Genomic DNA, 19,580 nt, shown 5'->3' with positions numbered 1-19,580 from the left:
GCCCCGCCGCCCGCTCGCGTCTCTAGAGCTGGAGCAGGCGGCGGAGGCGGAGGCGGCCGCGGCTCCCCGGGAGGTCTCTGGGCGTCGGTGTTTCCGGCTGGCTACGGCCTGGCTCCTCCTCCGTCCACCGCCTCCCCCGCCCGCGGAGCCACCATCTTGGCCTCGCCCGCCCGCCTCTGCCGTGGCTGCTATTACGAGGCCCCCAGGCTGCGCCCGCGTTCACGCGAGACCGCGCAACCCGCGCCGCCGCCTGCGTCATAAGCCGGTCCTGGGGACGCTCCCCGCGACGTCATCACGCACGGCTCAGCAAACAATGCAAAACGTTGCCATGGTTTGCGCCCACCCCCGCGCCCCCGTGGCCTTCGCGGTTTTGGCACCGCCCCGGGGCGTACGTGCTCTGCGCCAGCCGCGCCCTGCGGCCTCCCGGCTGCAGGCCTCAGCGTGCGGCGTCGGCTTAGGGAGCGTTGATGTGTTTTGTTAGAGCCCTTCAGCGTCCCCCAGTCGTAGTCTCCAGTTGCTTGGGAGGAGAAGAGCCAGAGTATGGCGTCCTCTAGGCCTCTCCGTTCCGGGGAAATGACCTGCGAGGCCGCCCGGCGTCGTGGCGGAGGCTTCGCTGCCTGCGTTTACGGAGCCGCCGCCGTCCGGGGCACGGGGTTAGGGGTGGTAGGCGCTGCCAGGAAAAACGTCCCTCATCGCTTTGCACATCACGTTTCCTACCTTCTACCCAGAGGGACAGAACTAAGACCCTTCACCGGCCACAGTTTACTAGCGTTAAGGGAGGCTGTGACTTCAGGGCAAGAACCCAGGCCGTTCTCATTTCTCTTCGTCTTTGGGGTAAGCACACCGGGACAGCCCCGTCCCTCCTCAAGGCACATGAGACAATTATTTTCTTATGCGCTCTTGTCTGTCAATGTGATTGATACGGTCTGGCTGCCCTTATCTCTCTGTTCCTTCACCAGCAAACGCGAGTGTCAGTTAGGTCGGAGCTTACATTATAGGCCCAGCTATCTTAGAAAAAGGAGGACGAAATAGGAAACAAGCCTGGCTCACGTGGGCTCTTGGTACATAGTACATTGTGTAATCCAGCTAACTTCAGGGCCCTATGCGGGTGGTTGTCCTCTGTCAGTTAGGATCCCCCAGAGAGGAGGAGGAGGGTTGTGAGTCAAATGATCAAACCCCGGCGAAACCGCCTTCTCTGGGTGGAGGTGTGTGTGGTAGAAAGATCGAACCCCCGCCAAAGTTCTTATTGCAGTCTCTTGTTTTTAAACTTCTGCTGTTATCCCCCGCTAATGACTGCCATCTGTCTTTCTAGTGCTTATTATGCTAGGTACTGTGTTAAGGGTATTACATTTTACTTGAATTTTTGCATCGGTCTTTGCTTTTGCCTTATTTTGGTAAATATTACTATTCCTGTTTTATAGAGGAAGAAACAGGCTTAGATAAGTTCCAAGATCACAACGGCAGTAGGTAAGTTAGTGAGCGGCTAGTATATCCAAAGCCAAAATCAGGGTTTGAACCCAGGGCCACTTAAAGCTCAAAACGTCTGCCATCTTTGATTTCTTCTTTTCACCACAGTCGGTTCTGCAATCAAATTGTATCCATTCTGTCTTCACGGTTTCTTGTACCAGTCTCATTTCTGTTGTCACTGTCATCATCCTAACTCAAGATCTTACTGTAGTTTGCCTGGTTCATTGCAATATCCTCATTACGATCCTTTCCTCATCTGGTCTGTTTGTTTACTACTGCCAGGTAAACTTTCCTAAACTGCACATCTGGGGAATAACCTTGTGGTTATGACAAAATTCCCAAAGGAATGCAAACTTGGTCAGGTGAGAGGACTATGAAAACAGAGTACTTCAAAGATGTAAATTAGCTACTCAGCCCATCTGTTTTGATTGCAATTTAAAGCAAAAAGAGAGGAGCCATTATGGGAAAAAGGGTCCGCAAAGACTAAGCTAAAATAGGAGTGAGTTAGAGAAGACAAGAGTTGAGTACCATTATATTATGATCATGCAAAATGGAGAATAAAATAGTCCATGGCCATTCCTCTTAATTTTTATTTAAAAAGATAAATGTAGAATTAAAAGGTTTTTTTTAATGAACAAATGCTTCAGTCCTTGATTATTAATGTTTTAACTGTTTCTAATAATGTACAAATTTTATTAGTATAAGAGTTGCTAACTCAAATTAAATCCAATCTTAGACCAAGAACTTTCTGGAATGGTGCATTGTCATTCTTATCTTACATAGTTCTTCAAGCGAGTGTCTTTAAACTCTAGGCTTCACTGCTTTCCCCATCTATAGAACGAAAGTTTGAATAAGATCCTGGCAAGTGTATTAAAATACTGCTTTAAAACTAAATTTATATTAATGAGGTAATTTAAAGAATGCTTAGGAGTTTTAAGATAAAAGATAATCTTTCAAAGAAAAGCTGCAATTCACTGAATCTAATCTTTGCTTGGTTTCTACATTGATTTGAATGTTGTACAACTTGTGTACATTTATGTTGAGTCTTGTGGAGGATATTGACATTAATGAGATAAAAATAAAACACATGTATTTCACAGGGCCAAAGCCTATTAGCATAGAAGGACCAAAGTCCTTAGTTTAGGCTGTAGGGTAGAGGACCAAAGTCCTTATTCTAGCCTGTGGTGTAGAAGGACCAAAGTCCTTAGTCTAAGCCAAAGCCCAATTCTTTAGGAAAACACATAGAAATGCTAAGATTAGGAAAGACCAGAAAACTTTCACAGGACTAAAGCCTTTGATGTAGATCCTCCCAAGTGGCCATAATTGTGAGCTGAAGGAGGGACATTGGTAAAGAGTTATAGATATGATATGGGAACCTGACCACCTGCCTGTGCCACTTACTTGTTTAGAAGAAATAGAGGCCCTGCCTGTCATCAATTCCAGAGAGATGGATTGACTTGGTGGGTCTAACAAAATCCGGTTCATCATGAGCAACTCTGGTTACATGGCCTCTTGGATGTTTCATGAGGTGCTCAGTTCCTACCGAAGCCCATTAGCATGCATGAGCTGTTTTTTGGGATATGTAGTTCTCTGCTGGAGGTGGCCTGGCCTTACTGTAGAACACTAGGGGGTCTACATTGGAGCTTGCCATAAACTTCTATGGTGTCTTTTCTTTTTTTGTATTTTAAAGATGACCAGTAAGGGGATCTTAACCCTTGACTTGGTGTTGTCAGCATCATGCTCTCCCAAGTGAGCCAACCGGCCATCCGAACCTGTGGCTTTGGTGTTATCAGCACCACATTCTCCCAAGTGAACCATGGGCTGGCCCCATGGCTTCTTTTCTTATCACACATATTCTAGTACCATAGAATCTCCTGGGTAGAATGGCCCATGCAAGAAGACTAATTACACTGCAGCCTAGACCTGCTAGAGAGACTTTACATGCTCTGGATCCCACTGAAAACTGGCAGCCCTCTATGTTACACGATTTATGAGTCAGAGCAGTATTTCCAACTTCTGAATTCCCATAAAGAGGCCTAAGATTTTGGTGTGTTTCCTTGGTGTTGGAATAATTTTGGTGAAATGAGTGGGTGAGATGCAATAAGTTGTTCTTTACTGTGCAGGAGATATGTTGATGTATTAGTCCTTTTTGTGTTGCTCTAACAGAATACCTGCAACTGGGTGATCTATAAAGAAAAATGACATTTATTGCTTACAGTTCCTGAGGCTGGGAAGTCCAAACCCATCTGGTGGTGGCAACAGTGACCCAGGGGCCTCACACTGCAAGATGGTGGAAGCAGAAAGAGAGCAAGACAGACTCTCCTCTTCTTTTAAAGTCCTCAGAACCACGCCTCTGACCACCGTTTTTAATCCATTCACTAGAACATGGCCCCACGATCCAATCACCTCTTCAAGGCTCCACCTTTCAATTACCATAATAGGGTTTCCCACCCTCTTAACAGTCACAGTGGGGGCTGTTTCTAATACATAAAACTTGGACACAATTCAAGCTTCAGGGAGTTTGGGGGGGGGGGACATAATTCAATCCACCACATTTGGCATTCAGGCAGATCATTTGGCCCTAAAAGTTTCAGTGATGGGTCTTATTCAGGATTATTTCCCATCCTCTGGTATAGAATATGCCAGCTACTGATTTATCTGACCCAATTAGCACAATGTCATCAATGTGGTAGGCCAATGACAATTTTGTGGGATGTTCCTATGGTCTAGATCTCTTTAGACTATATTATGATAGAGGGTGGGAGAGTCATCATAACCTAGGGCAAGACTATAAATACGTAGTGTTGTCTGTCCTGTATGAATGCAAACTGCTTCTGGTCCATCATCCTCAGGACCCAGTTCCATATGTACTCTCATACCCTCATAGCTCCTGTCGGTACATATTGGCTAAGTCCTGCATGTCCTTTGGCATATAGGCCCATTTGAAATTGTTTAAAGTAGACACAGAATGAGAGGAAAGAGCTGCAGAACATCTGCTTCATCATTGTGCTGTTTATTTTTCATAAGTTTTGTTACCTTTGACTTTTGAAATTATGTATACATAAAGCTTTGATTAAAAAATAAAACTCAGTTACTGAAAATAGAGAAACTAGGACAGTCTGTCTTCTCTTCTGTATCTATTTACCTACTTAATGTTTGTGTGTGTGTGTGATATGCTGTACCAAAATTCAGTTTTGGCTTCATATTCATTTAATATTTTCTGTTTAGCTTTGACTCAACCTTGACTTTTAAAAATCCAGAGACAAGGGCCAGCCCATAGCTCACTTGGGAGAGTGCGGTGCTGATAACACCAAGGCCATGGGTTCGGATCCTATATAGGGATGGCCGGTTAGCTCACTTGGTAGAGTGTGGTGCTGACAACACCAAGTCAAGGGTTAAGATCCCCTTACTGGTCATCTTTAAAAAAAAAAATATCCAGAGACAAATATCTGCTTAGACTATTTCTGGCCTTTCTGAAATTGTATATGATCAATAATCCAGTAATCTTGCAGATTATTATGTTTAATCAGAAAAAAAATCATTGTATTTACTCTTAATATTTTAATATTTATAATACAGGGAAGCATTTTTTTTTTTTTTTTAAAAAGATGACCGGTAAGGGGATCTCAAGCCGTGGCCTTGGTGTTATCAGCACCGTACTCTCCAGAGTGAGCCACAGGCTGGCCCTATAGGGAAGCATTCTAAACATAGTTCTGGCAAGAAATTCTTATGTACTTTATATGTTAAAATTTTGTGTCAACTGAAGTATATATGTATGAAAGTACGTCAAAAAGTTCATGGAAAAATACAATTAAAAGATAGTATGAATCTTTCCATGAACTTTTTGAAGTACCCTCCTATAGAAATACTAGAATGAATTTATTCAGTATTGATTATGAAAGCTAGTAAATCTATGTACAAAACAATTATAAACTTCTAAATAGTTTTAAAAAAAAACTGGACAAAATACATGAAGCAGTGGCCCTCAGGCATTGCGTGTAGGCAGTGAAGGACAGTTGTCCATGAGAGATGGAAAGCAAAGTGAGCCATATAATTGCCCCAACTTCCTGCATGGGCAGGAGGAACCCAGGTGTAGCCCAGCAGACTCCCTGAAGTAAGGAGATGGAACTGGGAGTCCTGGGCGGTCACGGAAGCTAGAGTTCACAAGGCAGAATACTAGGGAGGAGAGAGCTACACAGAGAGAGAACTCCAGACATCTGCTGACCATTCCAGTAGAGTATTCAGTTAAGTAACGATCAGTACATGCATGAGAGGAAATTATCAAAGGCCAGAAAAAGAGCCAACAGAAAGGATTAGAGGAAACAATACTCAGAGCTCACACAGAGTAATGAATGATTCCTGTTCTCACCAGCAAGAGTGAAAAACCTCAATTCATAAGGCATCAGTTAGAGTTCTAAGAAAGGTCTTCCTTCGATAGTGGGAAAAAACAGTCTTTGACTAAATGCTCTGATACTGCCTAATAAAGCTTAAAAGCAAGACCCAAAAGGATCAAACTGTGTCCAAGTAACTTAACCACATTCCAGAACAATGCTGAGAATGTTTCTAGGGAGTTGAAAATAACTACAAGCTAAAATTCACAATGGCTGATATCCAATCAAAACTTACCAGGTATGCAAATTAACAGAGAAATACAACCCATAATGAAGAGAAAAATAAAACATTCTATCAAAACCAACCCAGAAATTACACAGATAATGGGATTAGTAGACAATGACAAAACTGTTATTTTAACTATATTCCATATTTCAAGAAACCAGAGGATTCTTAAGTAAGTGATGCTGAAAATTTTTTTTAAAGAAACCAGAGGAAAGATTGAAGGTGTTAGAGACAAAGAATATATTTAAAAACCTGTGTCAAACTTCTATAGATGAAAACTCCAATGTCTGAGGTGAAAAATACATTGGATGGGATTAATGGCAGTTTAGACATTGCAGAAGAAAAGATTAGTGAACTTGAAGGCATAGCAACAGAAACTCTCTGAAAGGAAACAAACAAATAAACACACACACACACACACAACAATCAAAATGAATAGAGCATCAGCAGAGGGTAGGGCTACTTTAAGCAACCAAATATACTTTTATGTGTAAGGTCTTTTTTTTTTTTTTTTTTTTAAAGATGACCGGTAAGGGGATCTTAACCCTTGACTTGGTGTTGTCAGCACCACGCTCACCCAGTGAGCTAACCGGCCATCCCTATATGGGATCCGAACCCATGGCCTTGGTGTTATCAGCACCACACTCTCCCGAATGAGCCACAGGCCAGCCCCTTATGTGTAAAGTCTTGAAGGAAAAGGTTGGGAGCAAAAAATTATTTTAAGAAACAATGGCCAAAGATTTTTCCAAACTTGATGAAAGCTATAAACCTGGGAACTCCAAGCACAAAAAAACATGAAGAAAATTACATCAGTGCACAACATAATTGAATTGCTCAGCATCAGTGATATAGTGATAAAGAAAATCTTAAAGGCACCAGAAGGGGAAAAAAAGACACACCAAGTACAGCGGAACAATGACAAAGATGACGGCACATTTTTCACTGGGATCAATGCAAGCTAGAGAACAGTGGAGCAAACATTTTTAAAGTACTGAAAAACTTGTCAAGCTAGCAATCTTAGCAAAAATGTCTTTCAAAAACGAGAAAATATTAGGGCCAGCCTGTGGCTCACTTGGGAGAGTGTAGTTCTGATAACACGGAGGCCACAGGTTCGGATCCCTATATAGGGATGGCTGGTTTGCTCACTTGGGAGAGGGTGGTGCTGACAACACCAAGTCAAGGGTTAAGATCCCCTTACCAGTCATCTTAAAAAAAAAAAAAAGTTATAGCTAATAAGACAAAAAGATAAAATGGTATAACCTTAAAAAATACAATCCAGGGCCGGCCTGTGGCTCACTCAGTATAACACCAAGGCCATGGGTTCGGATCCCATATAGGGATGACCGGTTTGCTCACTGCCTGAGCGTGGTGCTGACAACACCAAGTCAAGGGTTAAGATCCCCTTACCGGTCATCTTTAAAAAAAAAAAAAAAAACAATCCAAAAGAAATGGGGTAGAGGGGAGGAGAGAAGGAATAGGGAACAAAGAACATATGAGGTAAACATAAACAACCCAATTTAAAAACAGAGGCTGCCTGACTGGATTAAAAAAAAAAAAAAACCAAGACCCAACTAAGTGCTCCATACAAGAAACACAATTTAAATATAAGACACAAAGGCATAAAAATAAAAGGATGGAATAGATATACCATGCTAGCACTAATCCAAAGAAAGCTAGAGTGACTTAATATCAGGCAAATTAAATTTTGAGCAAAAGTATTACCAGGGGATAAAGAGGGTCATTTCATAATGATAAAGGGGTCAGTTCATCAAAAAGATATGACACTAATCACTAACCATATAGCTTCAAAATACATAAGGGAAAAACTGATAGAACTGCAAGCACAAATAGAGAAATTCATAACTATAGTTAAGAGATTTCAATACCCCCCCCCCCAAGTAGAGGATCAGTAAGGGTACTGAAGACTTGAACAACATTATCTATCAACTTGACCTGATTAACATTTGTAAAACACTCTACCCAATAACAGCAGAATACCATAATAGACCATATTCTGGGATATAAAACAAATGTAACAGGATGAAAGACATACAAAGTATGTTCTCTGACCACGATGGAACTAAAAAGAGCAAATGAAGTCCAAAGAAAGCAGAAAAAATATCAGAGCAGATATAAAAAAAAAATAGAAATACAATAGAAGAAATCAGTAAAACGTATTAGCTAGTTCTTTGAGAAGATCAGTGAGTCTGATAAACCTGTTGCCAGGTTAATCAGGAAAAGGGGGAGGGGCAAAAATTATTAATGTCAGTAATGACAGCGGTGATAACAGATTCTACAGTTATTAAGAGAGAACATTATGAACCACTTTATATCAATATATTTCAGAAATCAGATGAAACATAAATTCCTTGAAAGACACAACTACTAAAGCTCATTCAAGAACTAGATACCCTGAATAATCTTTTATCTTTTTTAAAAATTGAATTAGTAATTACAAATTTTCCCACAAAGAAAAATCCTGGCCCAGATGGCTTCACTGGGAATTCAATCAAACATTAAGAAGTAACAACAATTCTATATAAACCTTTTCCAGAAAATGGAAGAAGGTATACATCCCACCGAGTCAACTCATACTAAGAGCCAGCATTTCTCCCGTGAACGTAAACATAAAATTTCTTGACTATGAACTACGTGTACCTGGCTAAATCCTTGTAACAGTTCCATGTCACCACTGTTTGAAATGAGGGTGGATAGATTAGGGGAAAAGAATGTTAGGGGTTTTTGTATGTGTTGAGAATATATTTTGGAATGTTTTAGAACACTAGCATTTTGGCAAAATGAATTTATAAGACCCCACGTATTTAACCATGTCACATTTTTGCTTGGACCCTTCAATGATCTCCCATTGCCATTGCAATAATGTTCTTAATATAGCCTACACTGCCCCCTGCACGGTCTGACCACCACTTAACTCTGCAGCCTGATTAACACTCCTTCACCCCCTACTCTTTCTCCTCCATCCACGCTGGCTGTTTTAGCCCCTCAAACTCCTCCGCAGCGCACTTGCACACACACTGTCCTCACAGCCTGGAAACCTGTCCTGATTTGGTCACTCATCCTTCAGCTCTCCGCTCAGTATTCATGTTCTTGGAAAAGCCTTCCCTGACCTTCCTGACAAGGTCAACCCGTCATGGGTTCCTATTGCACCAAGAACCTCTACTCCCAGCATTTACTAGAATGTGAGTTGTCATATGAAACATTATACATGTTATATTTAAATGTTATATGAAATGTGACTATTTGATTAATGCCTATCCCCTTCAGTTGTTATGTGAAATGTTATATTTAAATTTTATGTGAAATGTGATTGATTAATGCATATCCCCCTCATTAGAGTATAAGGTCCACGGAGTCTGGGATTGGTTCCGGTTTTGTTTGCTATTTTATTCCCAGTGCTTACCACAGTGTCTGGCACATTCCTGGGGCTCAAAAGCATTTGGAAAGGGAGAAAAGAAGAGAGCGAAGGGAAAAGAGAGGGAAAAGAATACAGACAGACCTTGGAGTCATGGATAAAGCAGTTCAGAACTGAGGAGAGGTTTTATTTCCATAGCATCTTCACTAGATAGCAGCATTAACAATAGTGGACACACTGAAAAAGTACGTTGATTTTCAAAATGCCCTGTTTTGGGTAGTGAGATCTCTGATCATTCCCACTCTGCTACTGTTTCTATTTATTCACTTCTATCATATATGTCTTACTAATCTGGCTAACCCACTATTTAGAATATCAGGTAGAAATATTTCTTTCCTGTAAGTAAAAAAAAAAAATCCGCACAATAACTTAAATAGGTTTGTGAGTGGTGGGGATGGTGGAGATTTACAGGTTTTGTGTTTTTAATGTGACAGGAAGTTCAGAGATAGGCATTTCAGGACTGGTGAAGCTGATTAAAAATTTCCATAAGAAACCAGAGTCCTACAACCCTGCTCTGCCAGTCTTAGCTTGCCTGGAAGAAATGTCTGCTGCATCTCCAGGGTAAGAGACCCAAAGCCCTCTCTGGGGACCTCTGCCTACATCTCCTTGCCAGAACTGGTTCACATAGCCATTAAAGCTGAAAGGGAGGCTGGGAAATTGAGTACATTTGACACCTTCCCTTTTTGAACAAAAAGGGGGATTGGGATGGGTACTGAGAGTCAAGCTCAGTATCTCCCACAGTGAGCGAATCCACTTTGGGCCCCAGTGAAAAAGCTTCTGGGAAGGACACAATGGTAATTATAAAGTAATACCCAAGAGAAAGTTTCAATGAGAAACAAATAGCTTAACTTGGAGAAGAGGCTACGGAGCCTTCACCTCCTCTGCCTTGACCTGGCAAATCCCTATTCACATTTGAAATTCAGCTCAGGCTTTCCTTCCTGCAGGAAGCTTTTCCAAGTTCTTACCTTGTGTTTAAAAATACCTTTACTGAAATATAATTTACACACAGTACTATAAAATTCATCCTTTGAAAGTATACAATTAAGTGGTTTATAGTATATTCCAGAGTTGTGCAATCATCACTACTGCCTAATTTCAGAATTTTCATTTCCCCCAAAAGAAACAGTACCCATTAGCAGTCACACCCAGTACCCATTAGTAGTCACTTCCCATTCTCTACTCCCCCCAGACCCTGGCAACCTACTTTCTGTTTCCATGGATTGGCCTATTCTGGCCATTTAATATAAATGGGATCATGCAATCTGTGGCCTTTTGCGACTGGCTTCTTTTACTTAGCATAATGTTTTCAAGGTTCATCCATGTTGTAGTATGTATCAGTACTTCAATTCTTTTTACAGAATCCATTGTACGGATATATTATTTTGTTTGTCTATTCACCAGTTGATGGACATGTGGGTTGTTTCCACTCTTTGGCTATTATGAATAATGCTGCTATAAATATTCATGTACAAGTTTTTGTATGGACATATATTTGCATTTCTCTCTACACCTAGTAGAACTGCTGGGTCATATGATACCTCTACATACAATATTTTGAGGAACTGTCAGACAGCCTTCTAAAGTGAGGTTTTCTATCATTTTAAACATATAATTAGCTGTAATCATCTTAAATAATAGTTTACTTTGAAAAGGACTCTTTATTGCTTGCACAATATGAAGTGGCTGCATCCTGAGGTTGTTCAAAATGACATATAATTGGCTTCTTCCCACATGTGTGCTCGGGGTGGGAGAAATGAATTTAAAATCTTTTCTATTTGTTTCTCATCATTTTTAACTTCTATGTTTATTTCAAATGTACACATTGAACTCATATATTAGTGCATAATTCTTTAAAATTATGGAGTTAATGAATAGAGCAATTCAAGGTTGAGGTAGTTTAAAAATATTATTGCTGTTTTTTAATTACAACATCTCCATCAAAGGGTGCATTAATTGGCAACTAATATTGAAAACTTGCATGGGAAACCTTTAGAGTTTATACAAATTCCTGGACTTAAGTGACAAGGACTCTGTGAGTCTCCTGAACCCTTCGGTCTTTTTTCCTTGGTTCTATAAGATGCCTCTTCCTGACCAGACCAATCCAACAAATCCTCAGAGAAACTGTACTGTAAATTAATGTACTCACGTAGAGAAAAGGCTTAAGGGACCCTTATTTTCTTCCATTCACACGACTCCTGCTCATTCTTTAACACTCTGCTTAGGCATCTCTGCTCCCTCCTTCCCAGTCACCCAACCACCCTAACCCAAATCCCCAAATATGGGTGGCTGCCTCTCCTATGTGTGCCGGAAAAAATCCCTGTTTATTTCTATCTTAGCACTTAGTACACAGCATTGACATTGCTTCCTCTCTATCTATGTCACCAGATAGTGATCCCATTATGGGCAGGACTCAGCTTTATTCATCTCTATGTCAATGGCCCTGAGCACAGTGCTTGACAGAGAGTGTGCACAGTGTATCCTAACCAACCAGTGAATGGCTTTTCAAAATAAGCACATTCTACTTCAAGTGAACCAGATTTATCCCGCACAGCTAAACTGGGAAATGGTAGCTCACTGTATACAAAGAATGACTGATTGCCTGAATGAAGTAGCTAAACTGGGAAATGGTAGCTCACTGTATACAATGAATGACTGATTGCCAGTCACTGTCATGACAGCTTAACATATGTGAACTCATTTAAACCTAACAACTACCCTACAGGGTATGTACAATCATCAACCCCAATGTACCGATGAGAAAACTAAATTCTGAGAGATTCATGACTTGCCACACAGACGGTAGAGGAGTCAGGAGCTGAATGAGTGGAACCTGAATTCTATGAAGGCAGAGCCCATGTTTTTCACCACTGCACAGTCAGGGTGTATATGCATATATATAGATACAGCAGGGGTTCAACAACTGTTGGTTGAATGAGTTCACCTGGCTACACCTGATATCAGCTGCCTATCCACAACTTATGGCAAAGAGGCAACTCTTTCAGTCCCTAGACCTGGCTCTCTGATTCATCTTTCCCACTGTTTTCCTCCACATTCCTCCACATACTGGTTCAAGACCCAGACTGGCATTTTTAGCATTTTAGTTTGAAGAGAGCAACCCATGGGCACACACGTGAAAAGCAACCCAGTATGGAAAAGAGGAGATGAGTAAAGTAAACACAGAAAAGTCACTCTGTGAGATGGGACTGGAATCAAGCATCCTGATTTCTGTGGTGGAATCACATGATAGCTAACATTTCCCTAGGGCTTACTGTGTACAATTCCAAATTCATGATTGCACAGATGATCCTTATTTCAATGAGCCATGCGGCTTCTCCCAGATATGTAGCTCATTCTTAATGTGATCAAAGAAAGACAAATGAAATGATATGGATTGGTCGAGAGGCTGCTCTCAGGGCCACAAAATATTAAAATAGATAGCCAAGAGAAAATAGGGGTAAGAACCCCACCTGACCTGATGCATTAAAGGCCTCTTAAATGTGGATTCCTTGTGCCCCAGGATCCACCTCCTCTAGTCAACTAGAGGACAGGGGCGGCATTCCAGATCCAGGACTACGTGATCCACATGGGGAGCATAGGATTTCACTGACTGAATGTGCAGGATTTGTGTCTTCCACGGTTTTCCATGTACCTGCTGAAGAAGAGTGGCAATTCGAGTTTCTGCAGATTCTGCCCACCTTTGCCACTCTGGCTTGGTGGCTGGTGACAGCATTTTTCTCCTAGAATCCCTGGTACCTCCATTTTTCCATTGGTTGGTGCTAGTTTGCTGAGGATAAGGCCAATGCTCTTTGTCCACTTCACTGCTTCCAGGAGGCTGAAGATTCTCCCCTGGGAAAGATTCCACATTTTGGTGGATATGCAAAGTGCCCCCAGCATCCTGTCGAAGCACTTGGCAGGCAACTGGCCAGCCTTCTTCAGAGCTGGGAATCAGCCCCAGGTTTACCCTATCTGCAATGTTTGAGAGTTTCAGTTTCCTGTTATCCCCGAAGTGTACTTGGCACCGATCTGCTACTCCATTGATCTCAAGGTTATTTCTAAGAGCAACTACAGCATGGGGGTTCCACTCACAGGCATGGACGAAGGCAGCACCAGCATGAACTAGGAAGGGCAATGTAAAGTAACCAATCCCTGCATAGAGATCCACCAGCACCTCTCCAGCACAGGACAGTGATGCCACTCGCAGCTTCTCACTGATGTTTCCAAAGGAGAACATGCACTGTGTCACATCAAACCTATATCTGATACCATTATCCACATGCTCTACCCAACCATGGTTGCCCAGCAGCAGAGTCACTGTTGGAGTTCGAGTGCCATCAGGTGATACCCTCCCTCGTTTTGCCAAACGTTGGACGCCAAGTGCCGAGGCAACGGTCTCCCAGAGTTCTGGTTCCAAATTTTTCCATTGCTTGGCTTGGAAACAGTCTTCACTCAGCAACAGGAGGTTACCGTGCCGTTGCCAAGATCGGGGCAAATCAGCCTCCAACTCGGCTGACCACGTGACTCCCCGACCCTTAGCCCAGCGACTCACCGCAAGACACAACCTCTGGGCAGGTGAGCAGCGCTGGGCCTTCTTCGAAGGAACAGGATCCGGAAGCTGCATCAGCATACAGGTGCTGCCTGGGGCCACGCGATTCCTCAGCTCCCGTAGGTGCTGCTCGGGGACGGTCTCTCCCAGCACCGGGAGCGCCACGGCGCCGTCCGGCATCTTCACCGCACGGTGCTGTCTGTCCAAGAGTGTCTGCTTCTCGAGGTAGTCCCTGTATCGCTGGGCAAACCGGGGCTCGGTCACAACTGCGACAACAGCCACGCACTTCCCACATTCTCTCTCCATGTTGCTTGAGCCCACATACTCTCCGATTCCCGGCGAAACTCGCCGTCTCCAGAGTCTGTCCACCCACCGGCTACCTACACCGCCAGTTACGCACGCGCGCCGCTGTGGCTGGGCAGGAAGTGACGTCAAACAAACAGGCCGGAACTAAGTGTATCGATGCGATTCTTGGCGAATGTGCTGCCGTTACTGGGGTGAAGCTGTTGCCTCCATCTTTCTTGTGGTCTTCCATCACTTTCTTCAGCCTGGGATGAAATTAATAATAACGAGGAATTCCTTGGGCTCTAAGACTTCAAATTAGTCGATATCCTTCAGCACCCTCATGCACTTTCTTTAATGCTGCTCATGAATCCAAGGAGAGAAGTGAACTTGAAATGATGGATTGAATTTGGAGAAAGGCTTTCCATAACCTAATGGTGCTCCTTGGTCAGCATCAGCAGCCACCTTATTTGCTGAAAGTGGAGTCAGATAGAGCTTCCTTATTCGCTTTTCTGGCAACAAGAGTCATCACCGTTTCACTGTCTTGTGGTCCAACAAACAAGAAAGTTTGAAAGTAAGAAGGACCTGAGTTGGGGTGTATTATACCCCTCAAAAATGGAATCTTCACCTATAGAATGGGAATTACCTTAACCTTTTTTAGAGGATCACTATAGTTAGTAGAGATATTATATATAAAATATTTTAAACACTGACTAGTAAAGAGTAGATACTCAAAAAAATATAAAGTAACAAGTTGAATTGTTTGAATGGCAGATACTAAATACCTATTGAAATGTTTTAATGTGTTTAAAGAGGACAAAGGCAATTCCTTAAGATAAATTCAGAACTTTAAAGAAGCCCCATCCCTTCTACTTATCTCTCACCATTTTACAGATTAAGATATTAAGACCCGGAAAAGTTAACATTAATTGAAGTCCCCAGTTATTCTTTTCAGGTCCCTTTGTACAGGAAATACAAGGCTATGACTAAAACTCTTGTTTGTTTGTTTTTTTTTATAAGATGACCGGTAAGGGGATCTTAACCCTTGACTTGGTGTTGTCAGCACCACGCTCAGCCAGTGAGCGAACCGGCCATCCCTATATGGGATCCGAACCCGGGGCCTTGGTGTTATCAGCACCGCACTCTCCCGAGTGAGCCACGGGCCGGCCCTAAAACTCTTGTTTGTTGACACCTATTCAGCATCAATCAGAGTTGTTGTTTTCAGGTTCATCTCTATGTTTAAGACTCAGATTCCATGGAGAAAACATCAAATAGGGCTAGTGCAGAAGATCCAGTTAGTCCCCCATGTACTCTTGGAATTCACCATTCCTGTATAGCTGGCCCAATGGCTTCTAACTGAAAGCACTTAGGAATCTTTGCTTATGGCTTTTTCTGACCACCAGAATTGGCTTATTTCATGTGCAGGGTAGGCCAGAAATGCTGAGGAATTAATGCCCATATTCATCTCTCCCAGGAGCATCCCTCAACCAATGACTGATGGAAGTTGGTAAATAAATATCCCAGCTTCCACACACCTTAGTTGGAATAACTCTGAGGCATATTCTATACTGTCTGCAAGAGCTCCCTCAGGACTTCGGTTTTTCTGTAGTCCTTTGTATGTCCTGCACTCTCAATCAATCTCTCTCTCTCTCTCTCCCCCCCCTGCCCCATTTTGCCCTCTCTCTCTCTGTCTCCTGGATCATTTCCATCAGTATATTGCCATCTTCCATCTTTAATAACCTCTCTCTTGACTCTTCATCTCTACTGATATTCCCAAGTTCATATCTCCCACTCAGATTTCTATCCCGATATTCCAACTCCAATATCATTTGTATCTTTGATATCTCAACTTGGCATCCAACAGGCAACTCATACTTAAAACAGATTTCTTTTTGACACTACCCCTCATATATACAATGGTACCATACCATCTACCATCCACACATTTACTTAAGAATACGCTATATAAAAATTATCTTTAATAACACACTCCCCCTCCATCTTTACCTCAACTCCCTATAGCTGTTTGATAGTCAGCTACCATGGACTTACATACTCCATATACTCTAAAGTATATATCAAGATAGATAACACACTCCCCCTCCATCTTTACCTCAACTCCCTATAGCTATTTGATAGTCAGCTACCATGGACTTACATACTCCATATACTCTAAAGTATATATCAAGATAGTCAACCTCTCTTGACCTCACCAGGCACCTTCTTGCATATAGATTCTGCAGCCACCTTCTTACCAAACTAGGATTTGGTTTTAAAACATAGTGTGTGATCATATCCTCCATACTCAAAAATCCATTCTGTCTGCCATTGTTCAAAGAATAAGCTTCTTGCCCTGGCCCACCAGGCTATGCATGATGTGGCTCCTAAATCTCAGCCTGAGATGGAACTGTTCCCAGGTTGAACACACTCAGGGACACTGGTCTCTTTTCACCTTCATTCTTGTGCTCTTGTCTTTGCACTTGCTCTTCCCTTTGTTTGAGATGCCCTCCCCCGAGATGATACAATGGCTAGGGATTTGTTGAAGGTTATCTTCTTGTGCGGTCTTCATTAAGTTCTCTCTCTGAAAGAGTCATTCTCCTTTCTGCACTGTTATGTGTATTTAACCCTCTATTAATTTCTTCTTTGGCCCTTATTTGCTATTTATTTGTTTATTCTTAAATGTCTGTTTCCCTTAGCAGCAAATAATCTCATGAACAGAGAGTGTTCTTTTTCTGTTTGCTACTGTATCCCCAGCATTTTGTATAGTTGCTGACCCTAAGTCATTGCTTGGCAAATTCTCTAGCTGCTAAGAGAGTGTTTTGAACACCAAGAGACTTGAGAATCTCTGTACCCACTCAAGCATAAATCCATTTCTGTAAATTTAGAAAAAGACTCAAATAGACTCAGATGGTCTTTGCTATTTTACTTAAACCTATAGATGAAAGTTTAAATGAATTACGGTACATCCTTTAGATAGAATATTATACAATGATTAATATGATGATGATGTAAACTGGATGCTCCTCCCCACCCCCAACCAACCTCATTGAAGCTTAATCCCCACTGAAACTGTTGAGGGTGGGAAATCCTATTATGGTAATTGAAAGGCGGGGCCTTGAAGAGGTGATTAGATTATAGAACCATGCTGTAGTGAATTGATTAATAATGATGGTGAGGGGAATGGTTCTGAGGGCTTTAAAAGTAGACTAAATGAGGAGGTGAGTCTCTCTCTCTCTCTCTCTCTGCTCCACCATTTTCACAATGTGATGCTCCACTGCCACTGTTGCCACCACCAAGGCTGTCACCAAATGTGTTCCCTGGACTTTGGACTTCCCAGCCTCAGAAACTGTGAACAATAAATTTCATTTTCTTATAAATTACCCAGTTCTGTGCATTTTGTTATAAGCAACAGAAAAAGACTAATACAGATGATCATAGAAATTTTAATGATATGAGAGGTTATTCCTTACACAGTGTTAAGCTGAAAAATACATAGTATACCTCAGATGGTTGCATGTTATTTATATATGTACAGTGGTGTGCCACATAATGACATTTCAGTCAGTGATGCACTGTACATACAATGGTGGTCCCTTTGGAGTATAACAGAGCTGAAACACTCCTATAGTCTAATGATGTCATAGCCGTCATAATGTAGTAGAGCAATTACTTTATTTTTTATAAATTTAGCATACCGTAAGTGTGCAGTGTTTATAAAGTGTATAGTGTACAGTAATGTCCTAGACTTTCACATTCACTGAGCACTCTCTCACTGACTCACCCAGAGCAACTTCCAGTCCTGCAAGCTCCATTCATGGTAAGTTCCCTATACAGGTGTACCATTTTTTATCTTTTAAGTGTACCATACCTTCTCTGTGTTTAAATACGTTTAGATACACAAATACCAGTGTGTTACAATTACCTACAGTATTTAGTACAATAACATGTTGTGCAGGTTTGTAGCCTAGGAGCAATAGGCTATACATAGCCTAGGTGTACAGAAGGCTATACCATACAGCCTAGGTATGTATTATGTTCTGCTATCTAGGTTTGTGTAAGTACACTCTGTGATGTTTACACAATGATGAAATCATCCAACATCACATTTCTCAGAATGTACCCTTGTTGCTAAGCAACGCATGACTGTATATAAACAAGTTTGTTAGGGCATGCTTTAAAATGTAAACAATGATTCAAGTGATTTTCTGTATGTGATGCAATTATAGGTAATTCAAGTTTTCTTTTGTATATTTTTCTATAGTTACAAATTGTATATAATGACCAAATGTTATTTTTATATCTTAGAAACATTATTAGAAAATCTGATGCAGTGAGGAAATATTTTTTGGATCCCATATAAACGGGAATTCCCTTTAGTTTATATTTGTAGTAGGGGGTGGGAAAAGCCATAACATACAGTATTTTTTCTCTAGGTTTCCTTCTGTTTCAAAGTCAGTCTGACATCTTGCAACAATAATTAAAATAATGTAGTATAGACTTTGACCCAGACTACACCTTGCCTTTAATCTGAAATAAACAGATATATATAACAAAATATCAGAGTGAATGATTTGAAAGCTGGAATAATGTTGGAGAGTTGCAAACGGTCCTTTTAAAGTCGCAGATTTACAGAGGAGTCACACTTGTAGATGGCCACCTTGGTCCACCATAACTCAAACACATGGCCTCACTTTCCTACCAGTTCTGTCACCTGAACTCATTAAAATCAGAACAAAGTAAAAGCAACCAGCAAGAACAATAATAAACAAGCTTGTAGATAGTATATGAGTTCAAATGCAGAGGGGCACAATTACTCAGTAAAGGAGAAGTAGTTTAGAGAAATTAGCTGAAGAGGGGAGGGGAGGATGGGCAAACTTTGTCACATATTGCCTCTCCCAGAGTGGCCAGAATGATTTCATTCCACAGTAACCTCAGACAGAGAGGCTCCAGCTGGAGACGTGTCTGTGTTACCAACCTCTTTTCAGTGAGATGCAAACATATTGAAGACCAAGGGTCCATCTAGCAGCCCGATCACAGAGAGGCTGCATTCCTCCTCTAAGGGCTTTTCTTCCCTGCAAGACATCAGCTTCCATGTGAGAAGGAGGTTCTGAATTTTGTTGAGCTGGCTGTGCACAAGAGCTTCCCCCCCCCCCCCCCCCCCCCCCCCCCCCCCCCCCCCCCCCCCCCCCCCCCCCCCCCCCCCCCCCCCCCCCCCCCCCCCCCCCCCCCCCCCCCCCC

General features: G+C 42.0%; 2 protein-coding genes across 2 annotated transcripts in view; both read right to left on the bottom strand.

Annotated features, from left to right (window-relative positions):
• The window catches only part of RNF139 (ring finger protein 139), a 29,448-nt gene extending 16,381 nt beyond the window's left edge, over positions 1-13,067 (bottom strand). Inside the window, exon 1 of the mRNA XM_008564559.1 lies at positions 12,990-13,067. The gene's annotated coding sequence lies outside the window, so the exon portion shown is untranslated. The remainder of the gene's footprint in view (positions 1-12,989) is intronic.
• TRMT12 (tRNA methyltransferase 12 homolog (S. cerevisiae)) lies at positions 12,996-14,490 on the bottom strand. The gene has a single exon (XM_008564564.1). It carries the CDS (start codon positions 14,364-14,366, stop codon positions 13,047-13,049), a length of 1,320 nt encoding a protein of 439 aa, XP_008562786.1. The 5' UTR covers positions 14,367-14,490; the 3' UTR covers positions 12,996-13,046.
• Between the last annotated feature and the right edge of the window lie 5,090 nt (positions 14,491-19,580).

Source organism: Galeopterus variegatus, unplaced genomic scaffold, assembly GCF_000696425.1.
Source record: "Galeopterus variegatus unplaced genomic scaffold, G_variegatus-3.0.2 Scaffold188, whole genome shotgun sequence".
In the NCBI taxonomy this organism is placed as follows: Eukaryota; Metazoa; Chordata; class Mammalia; order Dermoptera; family Cynocephalidae; genus Galeopterus; species Galeopterus variegatus.
This window is presented reverse-complemented; position numbering and strand designations above follow the sequence as displayed.